The following is a 16,566-nucleotide window of genomic DNA, read 5'->3' as shown; positions in this document are numbered from 1 at the left end:
GTCTTACTTTCTTATCTCAGCTGATCATTATGGATGGACAGCGTCTTAACACTTATAGGTGGCATAATGCACGAGGGCGTGCAAATGCATCCTCTTCCTCCAACCCTGCCCCTAATGATCCTTCAGCTGAGGGTGCACAGGAAAACCCTCCAGATATGCCTATGCATGATGTGGCTGGCCTTATTGACACCATCATGGAAAGGCAGCAACAGCAAATGCAACAATTAATGACTACCATGGGTGACCAATTCTAGGTAGTCATTAGGACTCTACAGACTCCACAGGCAACCCCTACTGTCCCTACCCCTCCTACACAGCATAATGATGTAGAAGGTCGCTTGATGGAGAGGTTTCTGAAGATCCAACCTCTTACATTTGCTGGAATTAGTAGAGACACCTTGCAACCCGTGACATGGGTTAAGGAGATGGAGAAGGCTTTTAAGTTTCTGGGTTGTACTGACGAGCAGAAACTCATATGTGCTGGATACAAGCTCCAGTATGAAGCAGAGGCCTCGTGGGAGACAACTAGGCCTATTCTAGAGGCTGCTCATCCCATTCTGACATGGGAGATCTTTAAACAAGCTTTCTTTGCGAACTACTTTCCTACAAGTGTGCGAAAGAAGAAAGAAATTGAGTTGGTCGAGTTACCTCAAGGGCCAAAGTCAGTACTGGAGTATCAGCAGAAATTTGAAGAGTTGTTCTTCTTTGCTCCCCCACATCTGAATAATGATGAACCAAAAGCACAGAAGTTTGAGGATGGTTTGAGGCCGCAGATTGCCTCTATTATGTCTACCAGAACTAATCAAGGATATTCTGAGACCGTGCAGTTAGCAAAGAGAGTTGAGGATAAGCAGAGGAATGCTTATCATATGAGTCAGGCATCTGACAAGAGAGCAACACCCTTCTTTGATAGAGGATTCAGCAAGTTCACTAGATCTTCTGGTCCTAGTACAGCTCCAGCCTTACCACAGAGAAGCGAGTCTGAGTCATCAGTGTCCAGGCCCGTGTATGCTAACCCTACTACCAAGGCGGCAGATGCAGCAGCTCCAGTAAGCACTGCAGACTTCAAATGCTATACCTGTGGTCAGATGGGTCATACATCCAGGACGTGCTTCCACAGGAGACCTGTACTTCCTGCTCGCCAGCCAGCCAATAAGCCTCAGGGCCTAGTATACTCCATGACTGCTAGTGAGGCTGAGGCTAACTAGGCTATGGTTACTGGTATCATTCTAAACTTGTACATTCCTAGTATTTTCATTAAATGATATCATGCATACATAATCATCAAATCATGGCATATAGGTACCATTTGTGGGATAACCTAGAGGGGGGTGAATAGGTTATCACTAGTGAAATATTGTCCTCTTTAAATTTTCTTTAAATTAACACAAGATAGAGAGAGATAAATTACGAAAATAGAGGACACACAAAATTTATAGTGGTTCGGCTAAATCAGCCTACGTCCACTCCTCTCAACCTTGAGAGAATTTCACTAATTACTTTCTTTCAGTACAGTAGGTGGGAAGAACACCTTTACAATCTTTTTCCACGAGATAAGAGGATTCCAATATTTTAAGAATAAGAGGATCCTTGCACAACTTAAGTACAGTTTAGGCTAATGCAACAATGCTTTGCAAGCTCAAAAGCATAAACAAATACAAAAGAGAAAAGGTAAGGATTACCTAGGCAATGAGTGTGATGTGTATTCCTTGCAAGTGTCAAATGATGCAAAATGAATGCTTGTAATGATGACCTTCTTCAAGACTATTCTTTAAAGTGCAAGCATATGAAGGTTCTTTGAGCTTTGAAGTCAATTTTTGAATGATGTAGATGTGGACAAGAAGACTTCAATGATTAGAGCAAGAATTGACTTTTCACCTTTCATAAAAGTTACATTTTGGACTGTAGTGGATAGGTGAAAAGGTCTGACATGTTCTCTATTGATAGACTCATTAATGGCCTTTAGAACATGTGTAAAATGTGCTCTAACAGATCTATTTTTAACCCATCTGATCGACCTGAAGATTGATCCAGTCGACCGGATCATAGCCGTTGGAGAAACTAGTCGTTAAAAACTTGCCGTTGGAAGACAGAAGGGGCATCCCACTTGATCCGATCGATCGGATTCTTTTTGAGAACGTACCAGTGAGGCCACTGTTTCTCCCGACCGATGTATACCCTGTGATCCAGTCGATCGGATCCCAATCAAGGCTTGATTCAGACAGTTTGACTGCGGGGATTGGTCCGGGACTTTCTCCAACCAATTCTAACATATTCTAAGGTCAGAGGGGGTTCAATTATAACCTTCTAAAGTCTCTAATTGATGCATATGCTTTTTTATTTATATTATGCAAATGCAATTACAAGTATGCAGTGTGTATCTAAGTATGTGCACACGAGCATCTTGATGAGGGTCTTGGTTTCTTTCTTCAAGTGATGTTCTTCAATCTACAAAAGATCTTTCAAAATATTCTTTACATGAAAAGCTTTGCATGCCTTCGAGATCTTGATCTTAAAGGCTTTGTCCTGAACGTCTTTACTTCGTTCTATATGTCTTCTACTATTTTGACGTATCTGCCCTGTTAGACTTATAGACATATACAAGACCTTGTCCAATATGTTTGTTATCATCAAAACACTTATGGAGATAGGGTAGAATTTTTCAACAATCTCCCCCTTTTTGATGATGACAAACATATGATTTGGTAACACCATATAGCAACAAAAAATATAATGCAACAAGATATATGTCAATACATGAACATGATCCAAATCATTTTAATATTTTCTCCCCCTTTGTCAACAATAAAAAGGAGAAAAAGAAAAAGGCTCCCCCTGCATTACAGAATCATATGCAGTATATAATAATGAACTGGAAATGAAAGTATTGCATTATATAAAAAGTCAACCACATAGTTATGCGAGTTTAAAACCAAATAGTCACAAGCACTCTCCCCCTAGAGATGTGCATCACTTAAGGTGTCTTAAAGATAAAAGACATACTAAGCATAATTTAGAAAATAAAATTAACTTAGGGTGGCTCCCCCTGAGAGTGTGCTTTCTCGTCAATCATAATATGTATCTTAATAAATCGCATGAATCAAGATAACATATCATAGCAAATATAAGAGCTTAAGCTTACCAGTCTATTTGACTCTTTCTCTTTAAACATAGCTACAAAATAAAATCAATTATACATTGGATCGCATAATCTCATGGGTCCGTTGTTGTTAGAATTGAAAGTTCCTTTAGGTACCCAAACTTTCTTATATTTATTGTTCTTGTTTGGAACATAGTTATTGGGCCATTGGTACCTAGGATTATAGATATTAAGTGGAGGAGGTGCCCTTTTTCATCTTTGATGATCGAAATATTTTTGAGGTTTTCTATCTCTTTGGGATCTTTGAGGTGCATCAAGTCTATAGGGATCATATTGCCTTGGATAGTGAGTCCTGTATGGTCTATGGTTATATTGAGCTCTAACTCTTCTTTCCATTATATGTGGAATTTGAGGTTGATAATATTTTCTTTGAGGTCTATTTCTTCTTTGAGAAATATATTGAAAAGCATGATGATTTTGATTTTTATCCCTTTGATTGTTTCTTCTTTTGTTTCTTGAAAAGGAAATTTGAGAATTTGACGTTTGACCTTGTTTTGCTCTTGCTTCTTCTATATACATCACATTTTCTTTTCCCTTAGCATATTTTTGGATTCTCCCATTATAGCCTAGATCCTCTTTATCTTGAGGTGTCTTTTGTGGTGTGCCTAGAAGAGCATCCAAGGACTTTTGTCCTTTAGTGAATGTGAGCAAGACCGACATCAACTTTTCTTTTTCTTCTTCTAGTTTCGCAATATAAGCATGCAAATCATCTACTTTATTATGTAGACCAACAACTTCCTTTTCTAATATAGAATTAGAAGTTTCCAATTTGCAGCTTGCTTCATAGAGAACCTCAAATCTTTTTTCTATATCATCCCCATCTATATCCTCAGTGGCAATATCATCAATTGAACTACTATTTTTAAAATTTGAATTAAAAAAAAATCAGAACTTACCTCTAAATCATCATCTTTTTCAGCATGTGCCATTAATGCTAGGTTGGTGGTCTCTTCATCAGAATCATCTTCATCATTTGATTCGCTTGTATTTACAATTGCATAGGCTTTCTTCTTATGATCTTTGAGTTCCTTTGCTTTAATGATCCTGTCTTCATTTAGTTCAACTTCATGAGTTTGAAGTGAACCCATTAACTCATCTATGCTCAACTATTAAAAATCTTTGGCTTCTTTGATTGCTGTTATTTTTTGTCTCCATTGAGCTGGCAATGATCTTAGAATCTTCCTCACATTGTCTGATGTGGTGTAGATCTTACCTAGACTTTTAAGCTTATTTGTGATGTTAGTAAAACGAGTAAACATACTAGCAATATCTTTATCTTTAAACATTTTGAACAATTCATATTCATGAACAAGCATATCAATTTTGATTTCTTTAACTTGTGTGATTCCTTCATAAACTACAACAAGTTTATCAAGCATTTCTTTAGTTGTATCACACAAACTAGTTCTATTAAATTTGTTTTCATTAAGAGCACATTGAATAAATGTAATTGCTTTATGATTATGTTGAATTTTTTGTTTATCAGTTGCAGTTCATTTATTTCTAGGTTTGGGTATTTTTATATCTCCAACAATTTTAGTGACTTCGTATGGGTCTTCTTCAAACACAATCCATACATCAATATCATGGGCGCATATAAAATTTTTGAACCTACACTTCTAATAGGCAAATCCGTCACCATCAAAGTATGGTGGCCTAGCAGTGTTAAGTCTTTCAATTTGGTGTGTGGATGATGAAAAATGTCATGGATCTTTTTAGCTCAAGTTAGAGCAACTATAGTCTTAATTTTGAGCTCCCGCTCTAATACCAAATATGGGATAACCTAGAGGAGGGTGAATATGTTATCATTAGCGAAATATTGTCCTCTTTAAATTTTCTTTGAATTAACACAAGATAGAAAGAGATTAATTACGAAAATAGAGAACACACAAAATTTATAGTGGTTCGGCTAAACTAGCCTACGTCAACTCTTCTCAATCTTGAGAAAATTTCACTAGTTACTTCCTTTCAGTACAGTAGGTGGAAAAAACACCTTTACAATCTTTTTCCACCCCAAGTTGAGATTGGCTTTTGAAATTGAACAATTAAATTGGATTGACCCACCTTAGAATAGGGTTAGAATACAAAATTGGGACTATGCATGTCAAGATCTAGGGCTTACAAGCAAAAACCCCCAATTCTAACTTTTGAATTGGATGCAGTTGCAGGTATAGAATCGATCGACCGGTTGGTCTGGTCCCTGAATCCGGTTCAACCTTTTTGGACAAAAATGCCCCCTAGTGCTTTGGTTTGACTTGAGCTTGACCTTGACCCTAATAATTGATATTTCTGTTATTTTTAGGACTATTTTTGCCTGTTCTTGACTGTTCTTGTCTGGGTTGCTGGAGTCTGCTACCCTAGGCTAGTCAATCACATCAGGTAAGGGAATTTGACTTAATTTCTATGTGTTTATTGCTTTAATTACTTCTTGTTAAGTATGCCATGTCATGCATCATAATTACTACTCAGGTCATATAGTGTATTAGTTTTATATTCTTTGCACTAGACTACATGTGAATTAGGATGCATTAGCATACTGCATTGCATTGATACATATTTGATATTGTACAATTGTTGATAATGGTGCACTGCTTAGTTTACAATTGATCTGTACATACATGTGCCATCATGATAGACTGCATTGGGTTAGGATATTTCATTACCCAGTACTACATCTCTTGCCAACAGGGGAAGAGGTGTTGGATAACCCGTGGTAGGTCAGAAGGGTAAATTTTGGAATGCCATTCACTATCCCATGTTAGCGTGTGTACTCCACTGTGGTAATAAATAGTAGGGTTTGTCACTGGGGGTCTGTTAGCGTCAAATGTATGATGCCTGAGCTGTCGGGTCTCCACCGTAGTAGAATGTTTTGGCTCGGGTGACCGACGTCTGGTTATGTGTTTTCGGGACTGAGGTTAGTATTCTATTACAGTAGTATTTATACCTCATATGACTTAGTATCTATGATAGGAGTATACTTGTTTAGGACATTCATCATAGAATGTTGTGTTATGTTTGCATGCATTTTCTTACTAGGCTCAGTGGAGCTCACCCCCGTGGATCCTCATATTTTTCAGATGATACTGCTGTTTCTGGTGCTTCTATAGGAGTCTCTTCTGCATAGGACTTTCCTTCAGCTTATGGAGTTGACACTCCTCTGGTGGTGGAGCACGATGCTTCGTGCTCGTGCGACGACTGCGCATGCTCTTGATTGACCGGTAGATCAGGTTTCTTCCACCCTTTTTGCTATACACTTTTGTGTAGTTTACTGTAGATAAGTCTTTTGTTCTAGTTTTCTGCTGTATGAAACAAACACTGTAACTTAGTTCTTTTATATATATATCATAGTTCATCTTAGTTTTCTTTTATTACTGCCTTAATTCTATATTTAATTACTTCCACTGCATTTAAATTCTGTATTTGTGGATATGATTACGAATAAAGTACAATACTTACGATCCTGATAGGTTGGTTGGATGTTAGAGATATCCAGTCATACTTGACCCTTATAAACCAGGCCGAGGTGTGACAACCCAAATATTTATGTGGACCATTCCCATAAGGGATCTTGAGGATGTGGGAAAAGCAACGATTGAACTCCACAGCATGACAAGATACAATAGCGTTCAATAGCTAAAGCACAAATAGTGTAGTGGCAGAAGTTTCTATGATTTTAACACTAGATTTTTTGTTTGACTTAAGCTTACAATAACATGTGATCTTAATTTGCTCAAGGAAATCATCAAACTGAACTAACCATCCTCCTTGAAAACCGGGCAGTTTAATTTATGGCTTTAAAATTCAGATCGGAATTTTTTAAATCGGCTAAGTCAACTTGGAATTGGCCCAGAATTGACCGGGGCTAATTTTGATTAAACCTGATTTTTAAGTATAGCAAGTCCATTTGAGCCAGACCGAGTCAAGGCAAGTCTGACCAATTTGACTCAAAATCGAATTGGATCCTATAGAAATAGATTCTGTGCTTGGTTCCAAGTTTTAAAACTTTTGTTTGATTTCCATATCAACCCTACATTTGGGGTTTTAAACGGTCAATTCAGTTAGAATTTGGTTCATTTTGTTTGGCATATATCAAGAGTTAGACCTATTACCAAAAAATCAAGAGTTAGATCGGAAATCAGATTGATAAGGTCTATCAGTTGCGTCAGTTTCAATCTATTATCGATTTTTTTTTATTGTTCTCTTATATCAGTCTACTTTCAGTCTGCTTGAGTTTTCATATACCAAAAAAATAAAATAAAAAATAAAAGGGTGAACAGATCATTGAGGACTCGGTTCCTGTCAATCCGGGCAGCAGTGCTGCATGTGCAACACCTGAGATGAGGCGGTGCACATTTACCGCCTTGCCCCTGCCCAAACACCTTGCCCGAGCAGGGTTAAGGCGGTCAATGTGCCCACTTCATCTCAGACGCTGCACATGGTTGCATGCTGCCCGGATTGACAGGATCTTTTTCAAATCATTGAATGTTATTTTTTTTTTTTGGGCCAATTTCCTAGATCTACTAGATAAGAAAAAATATTACAAAACAAGTAATTTTACAAGAAAAATTAAAACAAAGTCAAATTTACTTGTTTTGTAATACTTTTTCATCTAGTGGAACCATAATGATTCGGATCAATCTGGTTCGACCATCCAGGCCTGCCTAACCTAATCTATTAATAAATATGGTTTGAATTAGGGTAGACTTAATCTATAGATATAAAAAACAATTCCGTTATATGACCTAACTATGATAACATCACCAATCTATTTCATCCTTGTTAGGTTTGCCCAACCTTTAAATGGGTGATGGTGGTGCACTCCCCCAATTGAAAATGAGTGCTTCCTGTTACCCACTTAACAATCCACAAGCTTTTACCCACTTCCATAACATTTAATGTGGACCCAACCACAAACACAACCATAACCATGGGTTGGTGAAGAGAATATGTTCAAAATGAGGTCCTTTATTCTCTTTTGTTTTTAGGTCGGCACAGGACCAGAGTGTCTGGTGTGAGGATGGGTGGGGCTGGACCGGCTGGTTGGTGGAGAAAGAGCCCAAGATCTAAACCCTTTGTCGGGCCCACCACACCTATAGATTTGGCCATTTACGGCTCTGGGCTGATGATCTGTGGCTCCGTGCTACCATGGAACTATGCACTGGACTCAACCCAAAGATTTGGCCATTTAGGGCTAATTGACCTATAAATTTGGCTATTTAGGGCTCTGGTCTGATGATCTGTGGCTTAGTGCTACCATGGAACAATGCATTGGACTCAATCCTTACAGGATCTTTATCCGCTGTTGTAACTGGAGTGTTGTTGTGCGCATCGTGCGGTGCAGCAATGGTCATGTGCATACAGTAGAACCTGCTTTACACACATGGCCGTTGCTGCATCGCCCGATGCACATAGTAGCGCTCTAGTTCCAGTAACGGATAAAAATTCACCCATATAGCCCTAAATGACCTATAGATCTGGCCATTTAGGGCTCTGGTCTGATGATCTGTGTTGCTGCATGGAACAATGCACTGGATTCAAACCAGAGAGGCAGAGAGTTCCCAGATCCTCCAGTGCCGTACAAACGACCAAAAGATCATATGGGACCCATAACCTGGTAAGTTGCCCAGAGGAAATGGTGAAAGATCTGAAGTAGCTAAGGAGAAGGAGATCCACTTCCACTCATTCCAACATCAACGGCAGCCTTACGTTAATAACTTAGCCGCTCTTTGTTCTAATTTCTCTGCTTCCTCCATTCTACCTTCTCTGTCTTCTTCTTCTTCTTAGGAACCGCCCTGCTTTTGTTCTTTGCTGGTTCTCCTATTGTTTCCCATTTTTTTTTGTTTTCTCTTCCTCTTCTGGGTAGGTTGATTTCTGTATCCTACCCAGAATCCAGACCCAGCTCACAAAACTTAGATCTCCGACCGGTTCTTACCCAGATTGTTTTTGCTGTCTTCCGTCATTTGGGTTCATCATATTCTCAATCTTCTTCCTGTTTGTGTAGCTGAGTTCACAGCCTTTGGACTCAGCGCCGCTTTACTATTGGATCCGTGTATCTGAGAGCTCTGTTTGCGGGATTTGAATCTGTCAATGGGCGCTCTGGATGAGGGGCACTTTGCTGGAGAGCTTGAAAATGGAGTTAAGTTAGGATCTTTGGAGTTGGATTTGAAGGACGAATCAGAAACTACTGTCGAAATCGAAGACGCTGTGAAGGTTCTGTTGCAGGGTCTGGGGGAGGATTCCAATAGGGAAGGTCTTAAGAAGACTCCGCTTCGCGTTGCCAAGGCCCTTCGTGAAGGAACCAGAGGTAAATAATCATTTTTCTTTCATTGCCTCTCTTTCGATCACTTAGATTGACACACAATTAAAAAGGAAAGAAATTTTTTTTTGTTTTGCTTGGGACGTTGGATTGATTCTAATTAAAGTGAAGTTAAATCCAATTAGGCTAATGATATTTTTGTTCTTTATCTCTCAATTGAATTATGTGGATATTGTGGTATTGTTGTGGCCCTTGAGAGGTAAAGATTTCTTGATTATTTTTCCTGGAATGCTAGAATCCCAGATCTTGCTAGCTGACAATTTACAAAAAATATATATATTTTTGAGCACATCCGATCCTTCGTCTACAATTTCAGTTGGTTCTCTGGTTTTGATTGGATATTTTCTGATTTTTGCACATAGTTTACTTACAAGAATCTTCATCTGCATTTTTGAGACGATGTTCTTGAGCCTTGATGTCTCACAGATCAAAATCTGATACAAGAAACCTGTCTGGACTTTCCTTACCTATTCAAAACATTAATTTCTGTTGCTTTAGCTGCAGTAGGGGAGTTCAAACTCAAATATGAGAGAAATCCCATGCTAGTTAGGTTCTAGTTACAAGGAGTTATTTGAGAACCAATTTACCAATTTTCTTAGTTACATATAAAGGACGTGGATTTGGAAGCTATGGAGTTGTATGGCAGGCATTGAATTTGTCCTGATGGTTTAAGGATACCCAATGGTCCCCATGATCATTTATTGGTTTAGAGAAGCTCTCTGTGTCCTATGCAGTTTGTCCTTTTCAAAGATGGTAACAGTCCAAATATGGTATAATGAGTGGGTGGTTATGAAGTGGTTCAAGCTCTCTTGTCTACATAGGACTAATAGTTCAAAATTGTTTTTCCTTAAACCCTTCTTGTAGATCAGAATTTACATGAACCAAGCCAACCACTGTAGAGGGCTTAAAATCCTTTTGAAGCTATTGACTGGAGGCCCTACAGAAAAAGTTAGACTATCATGTGCCATATAAGGTTGCGCCCCTTCATTAAAAACTCTAACTTGGTCCATGTAATATGGCTTGATTTATAACATAATACAAAAAGTGATAAAAATATCAAATTAAGGATAAGTCGATTATTTTTGTTCTCCAAAAGCCTAGAAAATAAAAATAAATATGGAGATTTAGCATAAGCCTGTAGAATTAATAAGGAATAAAGGAAATTTGTAACTGTTTTTTGAAGACCTAATTGGAGATGAGACCCCTTTGGGAAAAAAAAATGTATCTTTCCCAGTTCTTGTTTGCATCAGCATGTTGGACCTCTTGGATTGTTTTGTATGACAAGGTTTAAAATGTTAGCCTATCTTCTAGAACTGCACTAAGTTGTCTCAGTTTTGTGGCACTCAATTTGCTATCAGGTCATAATGAAACCCAGATGAATACTGTAGCAACTTTACCAAGTTTGGTTCACAATTGTCTTTAATTGTTATGTGTGGTGTAGGTACCAAAATTATTTTGTTGAGATTTAGAGTTTTGAACCTTAATTATTCTAGGAAATGTCCCGACCTAGCCTGTATATGCGATTTTTCACAACTACGCAGTGATGATCGGTCAGCTGTGTTATGTGCACTCTTTGAAACACCCTTGCAAGTCCGTTCATTCCTATGACATTTTTATTTAATATGTAATGGACCAATTGTTTCAGGATTAAATTTCTATTCGTAGTTTTTAATTCTTTGTTCTCCTGATCATCGTGTTTTTTTCATGTGCCTTCATTTATCTTTTATATTTTATCTGAACTATTTGATACACCTATAGGATAACCAAAAAAAGCACGATATTGAATAGACAAGCTACTTCTGCACTCTACTACTGGCTTGTATTTCTGAACTTTGTTAATAATTTGTTGGACTATTTCTACAAATATGTAATCTCATAAATGTTCAATCAAGACCACTTAACAGGACATCTTTTTCTTTTTCATTGATTTGCTTGGACCAGATGCAAGCTTGTCCTTTGAAGCTTCCTTTTCTTACATTACTTGACTGATATGCATCACACACGTGACTTCTAGTGGTGCATCTGTTGGAAGTTTTCAATGTGAAGTTGTGAGTTGTGAACTGAAAACAGGAAATGAATGTGATCTCCTCATGTGGTGATTTTCTTGAATGAATGTCATTAAAGAATAGGAGGTGAGATCTGGCATCATACTGATACAAACAGTTTTCTTTTTCAGGTTACAGACAAAAGGTAAAAGATATAGTTCATGGTGCCTTGTTTCCAGAAGCTGGTTTGGATAGTGTAGTAGGCCAGGCAGGAGGGGCAGGTGGGCTTGTCGTTGTTCGAGATCTTGACCTCTTCTCGTACTGTGAGTCATGCTTGCTTCCATTCCAGGTTCAGTGTCATGTTGGATATGTCCCATCAGGGCAACGGGTGCTGGGCCTAAGCAAGCTTTCCAGGGTAGCTGATGTGTTCGCAAAGAGACTTCAAGACCCACAACATCTGGCTGATGAAGTATGTTCAGCTTTATACAATGGAATCAAACCAGCTGGGGTTGCAGTTGTTCTCCAGTGTTGGCATATTCGGTTCCCGGAAGTAGGCCAAAGCTTTCCTGACCAAAGTCACCACTCTGCTAAAATGGGCGTGCAAGGTTGGGTGAGGACCTTGGTTCATTCTGGTTCTGGAGTTTTTGAAAATGAAAATGGAGATGTGTGGAGTGATTTTCTGGCTCTTCTGAAGTTCAGAGGTGTAATTGTGGAGAAAAACCATACCCAAACTACTACCAGCCTGTGTTGGTGCCCTTCTAGGTCTTTGGATGTGCCAGTCTCTAACGGGCACTTAAGTACAAGGAACTGCTGCAAGGTTTCCTCCAAGACAGGATCTTCTCAGTCTGCCATGATCTCTGCTGTTGCTGCAATTCTTCGCTCTTTGGGTGAAGACCCGTTAAGGAAAGAGCTTGTTGGCACTCCCCATCGTTTTGTGCAGTGGTTGATGAACTTTAAGAAATGTAATTTAGAGATAAAACTTAATGGTTTTGGTCCAGCTAAACCCAATATGTTTGAAGAGAATGGAAATGCCAGCTGCAATCAAGATGAAATGCAGTCTGAGCTGAACATCCCGTTCTGTTCACAGTGTGAACATCATCTCTTGCCTTTCCATGGTGTGTTGCACATAGGATATTTCCAAGCCGGTGGAGATGAACCAATTGAGAGATCCATTTTGGAATCGATAGTACATTTTTATGGTTGCAAACTCCAAGTACAGGAAAGACTTACCAGGCAGATTGCTGAAACAGTTTCTTCAGCGTTTGGTGTAGAGGTGATGGTGGTTGTGGAAGCCAACCACATTTGCATGATATCCAGAGGAATTGAAAAGGTGGGAAGTAGTACTGCCACCATTGCGGTACTCGGTAGATTTTCAACTGATCCCACTGCAAAAGCAATGTTTCTACAGTCTGTTTCAGACAGTAAAACTTCTGGAGAATGATAAATTTGTAGCTTTTTCCCCTTCTTCCATGCTTTTCAATGATTTTTTTTCTCGAATTGTTTACTTCCTTTTGTATTGCTTTTTTTCCCCCTTATAATTATTCCTTCCCTTCTTTTCCCTCTGTTTTTGCTTTCTGCAATGATGATGTGGGCATGCCAAGTATCAGTCATAAGCAAGATCCTGCTATTGATGAATGGATGGCAGAAATCTGGGTATTTCTCAAAACTGTTGTTGATGGCACAAGAGTAACTGAAGTCAACCTGGGTATGACAGCTGAAGATCCATTTGGTTCAAGCCTCTTTCATGTATCTTTTACTTATAGCACAAACCTTAATGAGAGTTATAGGAATCTTTTCGTTTCATTGGTTGTCTTTTTGTGCAACTTATAATTCTGAGAGAAGTTGATTTTTAACATATATGATTTAGTCTGTAACTAATTTACCACATGTAACAGAACAAAATATCTCAATGCCAATAAGATAACAACGGTGAAGGGAGTAATGGTGGAAAGTATTCATTTGGTTCATTGTAATCCATAATTTGTTATGCTTATGACTGCTGAATGATTCCAATTCTCTTTTTTTTTTTTGTAATATGTTTTAATTTTTCTTGAGCATACATGTTGTATTGTATTACTACTTTGAGTTGACAAAAATAATATGCATCAGAAAAGAGGCATACATTTACATAGATAATGTTTGGGATCCTGGAGCACTTGATGAGAATGTGATAGCCCAGTCTCAATCTGTTATGTTTCTCCATGAAGATGAAATACAGACAGAAGCCCCGATAGCTGTGGCCATCAATGTGTCTTCCTCCATTGCATGTCTAGATGGTGGACGCACTGCAGAGATCCTTTTTGAAGAATTTCATAGAATTGATTCTGCTCTTCTCCAAGATGATGATACCTTTACCCAAGTTGCCCGCAAAAAGGGTAAGGCTATTGCTGGTCAAGAGCAGAGCTACAGAAGATCCGACAGGATTGCCTCTCAATCTAAAAGTTATCAATGAAGTGCATGTTATGGAATATACTGGGTATAGCGAACCAAAACTCGAAATCTACCGTGCGGTCTTTGATTAAAAAGCATTCCCCAGATATTTTTGTGTTGCTGAACCTAAGGCAGGACCTTCTTGTTTCCCTGCATTATTCTTTAAAGCTTTAGGCTACAGTGTGGATTTTATCCACAACGTTAGAGATGGGAAGCACTCAAATATTTGGGTAATGTGGAAATCCTTGTTACAGAAACTGGCTGTTATATGTAGTTCGGATCAGCAGATTACAATTCTTTTTGATGTTGTTGGTTGCCGATTTGTTATTTCAGCAGTTCATTCCAGCAGTTTTAAAGTCAAGAGAAGGGAAGTCTGGATTGATCTCACATCTCTTTCTATTTCCACTCTGCCGTGGACAGTGATAGGAGACTTTAACGAAACGACTCTAATGAAAAGAGGGTCCTAGGGGTTTTCAACTTGGGTTCGCCAATGGAATTCGCTTCTATTGTCAGATCACATAGTCCAGATCCAATTAAACTCGGGTTTGGATCATACCTGAATGTGTACGGAAAACGCAGCGGAAGAAGGATCAAAAGCCAAGCTTATGCTTACAAGCACACGAACGAATCTCCACGACCACGATAGGCTTCTCCACAGAGAACTCCACACCACAAATCCCTGGGAAGAGATGGAATCTCAAAGAGAACACAAAACAATGGAGAGAGGGAGAATTTGATTTCTCAGATAATTTTGTCTTAGGGTTACAGGTTTTCTATTTAAAGCCAAAACCCTAAGACCCCTGCCCCTATTTAGACTCCCACTGGGAATCGATCTAAGAGGGGGGGGGGAAGGAAGAGACCCAGCCACTTAAGTGGCTGATTCTCTCCACGCACTGCGAGTCGGGTCGGGTCCGGCCCACCCCTTGTGGGAGCCTTGGCCCGGGTCTGGCCCGTGTTCTATTTACATATCCTACTCACCCACATGGGGCGCATTAGTTGAACTATGCATCCAAGTTTCTCTCAATTGTGTAACTCTTCATATAGGAAATGGGGTGTGCGACCTAACGAAATAATACAGGTTAGAGTACTATATCAAGCTTCCATCTAACCAGCATAGTACATCACTTGTAAACAATTTTGAAATAACCCAAACAATCCAATTACACCAGATCTAGTACTATTGATCCCTCATGATGAGCAGTGCTAACCCTTTGTATGTAATGCACTCATGACTACGTCCATCACTAATACGACAAGTCGCCCGGGCAATGAGTTACAAAACAAAGGTGTAATGTCAAATGCTTTTCCCTGAGCCCCTTATGTCAATCCAATTATCTCCAACAGCTTTCTCAATCGTTTTCCGCTGGACCGCATCATCCATGATCCTAAGGAGAACGTCAAAGTAGCATCATTGGATGTCCTCTTCATGACATTGTCTCAGGTAATAAGGGTATTGTAAGATTAATATAATCCACGTGGCTCACACAGTGATGAAGCAAAGATCCATTCAGTCACTCTCACAGTCGATTGGTATAAGCACATGCAGTATGATATGCATGCTATGGTGCAACTCCCACTGAGGTGGGCATATCACTTACGATAATATAAATGTCATACGGATCTTAGTCTAGTCGCTACTTCAAGCGCTTAACTTGAGTTTCTAGCGCAGTCACCCTCATGGTTTCTACCTAAAACCTCACATCCGGCTTTCCACAGGCTACATAGAAGTGTGGTATCTTCTAAGTTGGATCAGATAAGGTCTCATCTTAGCTCTAACTAAGATGCCTTGAAGCACAAATGCTTATAGGCTCATCATGCTCGCTATCTACAAGTGTCAAGGTGAGTCACCCATGTGAGTGGGTCGACTCAAGGTTTGGTGACATCTTTACAATAATGAATGTATACACACAACATTGTTCAAACAAATATTCTCATTAATAAATGTAAGAGGAATACAAATACATGTCCATTGATAAAAAGTGTTCCAAAAAATACACATCAAATCCGTCTGAGTCCTAGGTTTCTAACATGAACTAGGAAAACATCTCTAGCAATGGGTTTTGTCAAAGGGTCAGCCAACATATTGCCAGTGGAGATATGCTGCAGAACAACTTCACCTTGCACAACCATATCTCGAATGTAGTGATACCCTATATCAATGTGCTTAGCTCTACCATGAAACTTGGGGTCTTTCGCAAATGCAAGAGCTGCCGTGCTATCACAATGTATAAGCACAACGTCTTCTGAGTGAGCAGAAACATTAAGTCTCGGCAAGAACCTTCTGAGCCAAACGGCCTCCTGAACTGCTACCGAGCATGCGACGTACTCCGACTCCCTCATGGATAGGGCGATGCACATTTGTTTGTTACTACTCTAAGTAACAGCTCCGCCTCCTAGGACAAATGCATACCCTGAAGTGGATTTGCACTCGTCTCTATCACTAGCCCAATCAGTATCACTATAGCCTCTTAGTCTCAAATCTGAACCATTGAAGGTGAGCGAGAGGTCAGTAGTTCCACATAGGTATCGAAGGATTCTCTTTACTGCCTGCCAGTGAACTGGTCCTAGGTTACTCTGGTAACGGCTAACCATGCCAACAACAAAGCATATATCTGGATATGTGCACATCATTGCATACATCAGACTACCTACTGCTACCACATAGGGTATTTTGG

At 39.2% G+C, this 16,566-nt stretch overlaps 2 protein-coding genes across 2 annotated transcripts; both read left to right on the top strand.

Annotated features, from left to right (window-relative positions):
• The first annotated feature begins 341 nt into the window (after positions 1–341).
• On the top strand, positions 342–1,208 carry LOC122659390. The gene has a single exon (XM_043854501.1). It carries the CDS (start codon positions 342–344, stop codon positions 1,206–1,208), a length of 867 nt encoding a protein of 288 aa, XP_043710436.1.
• Positions 1,209–8,953: 7,745 nt separating this feature from the next.
• LOC122658470 (GTP cyclohydrolase 1-like) lies at positions 8,954–13,330 on the top strand. The gene is made up of 2 exons (XM_043853444.1): positions 8,954–9,464; positions 11,653–13,330. Exons 1-2 carry the CDS (start codon positions 9,248–9,250, stop codon positions 12,900–12,902), a joined length of 1,467 nt encoding a protein of 488 aa, XP_043709379.1. The 5' UTR covers positions 8,954–9,247; the 3' UTR covers positions 12,903–13,330.
• Positions 13,331–16,566: the final 3,236 nt, after the last annotated feature.

Source organism: Telopea speciosissima, chromosome 4, assembly GCF_018873765.1.
Source record: "Telopea speciosissima isolate NSW1024214 ecotype Mountain lineage chromosome 4, Tspe_v1, whole genome shotgun sequence".
NCBI classification, from domain to species: domain Eukaryota; kingdom Viridiplantae; phylum Streptophyta; class Magnoliopsida; order Proteales; family Proteaceae; genus Telopea; species Telopea speciosissima.
Note: the sequence above shows the minus strand (reverse complement) of the source record. Positions and strands in the feature narration are given on the sequence as shown.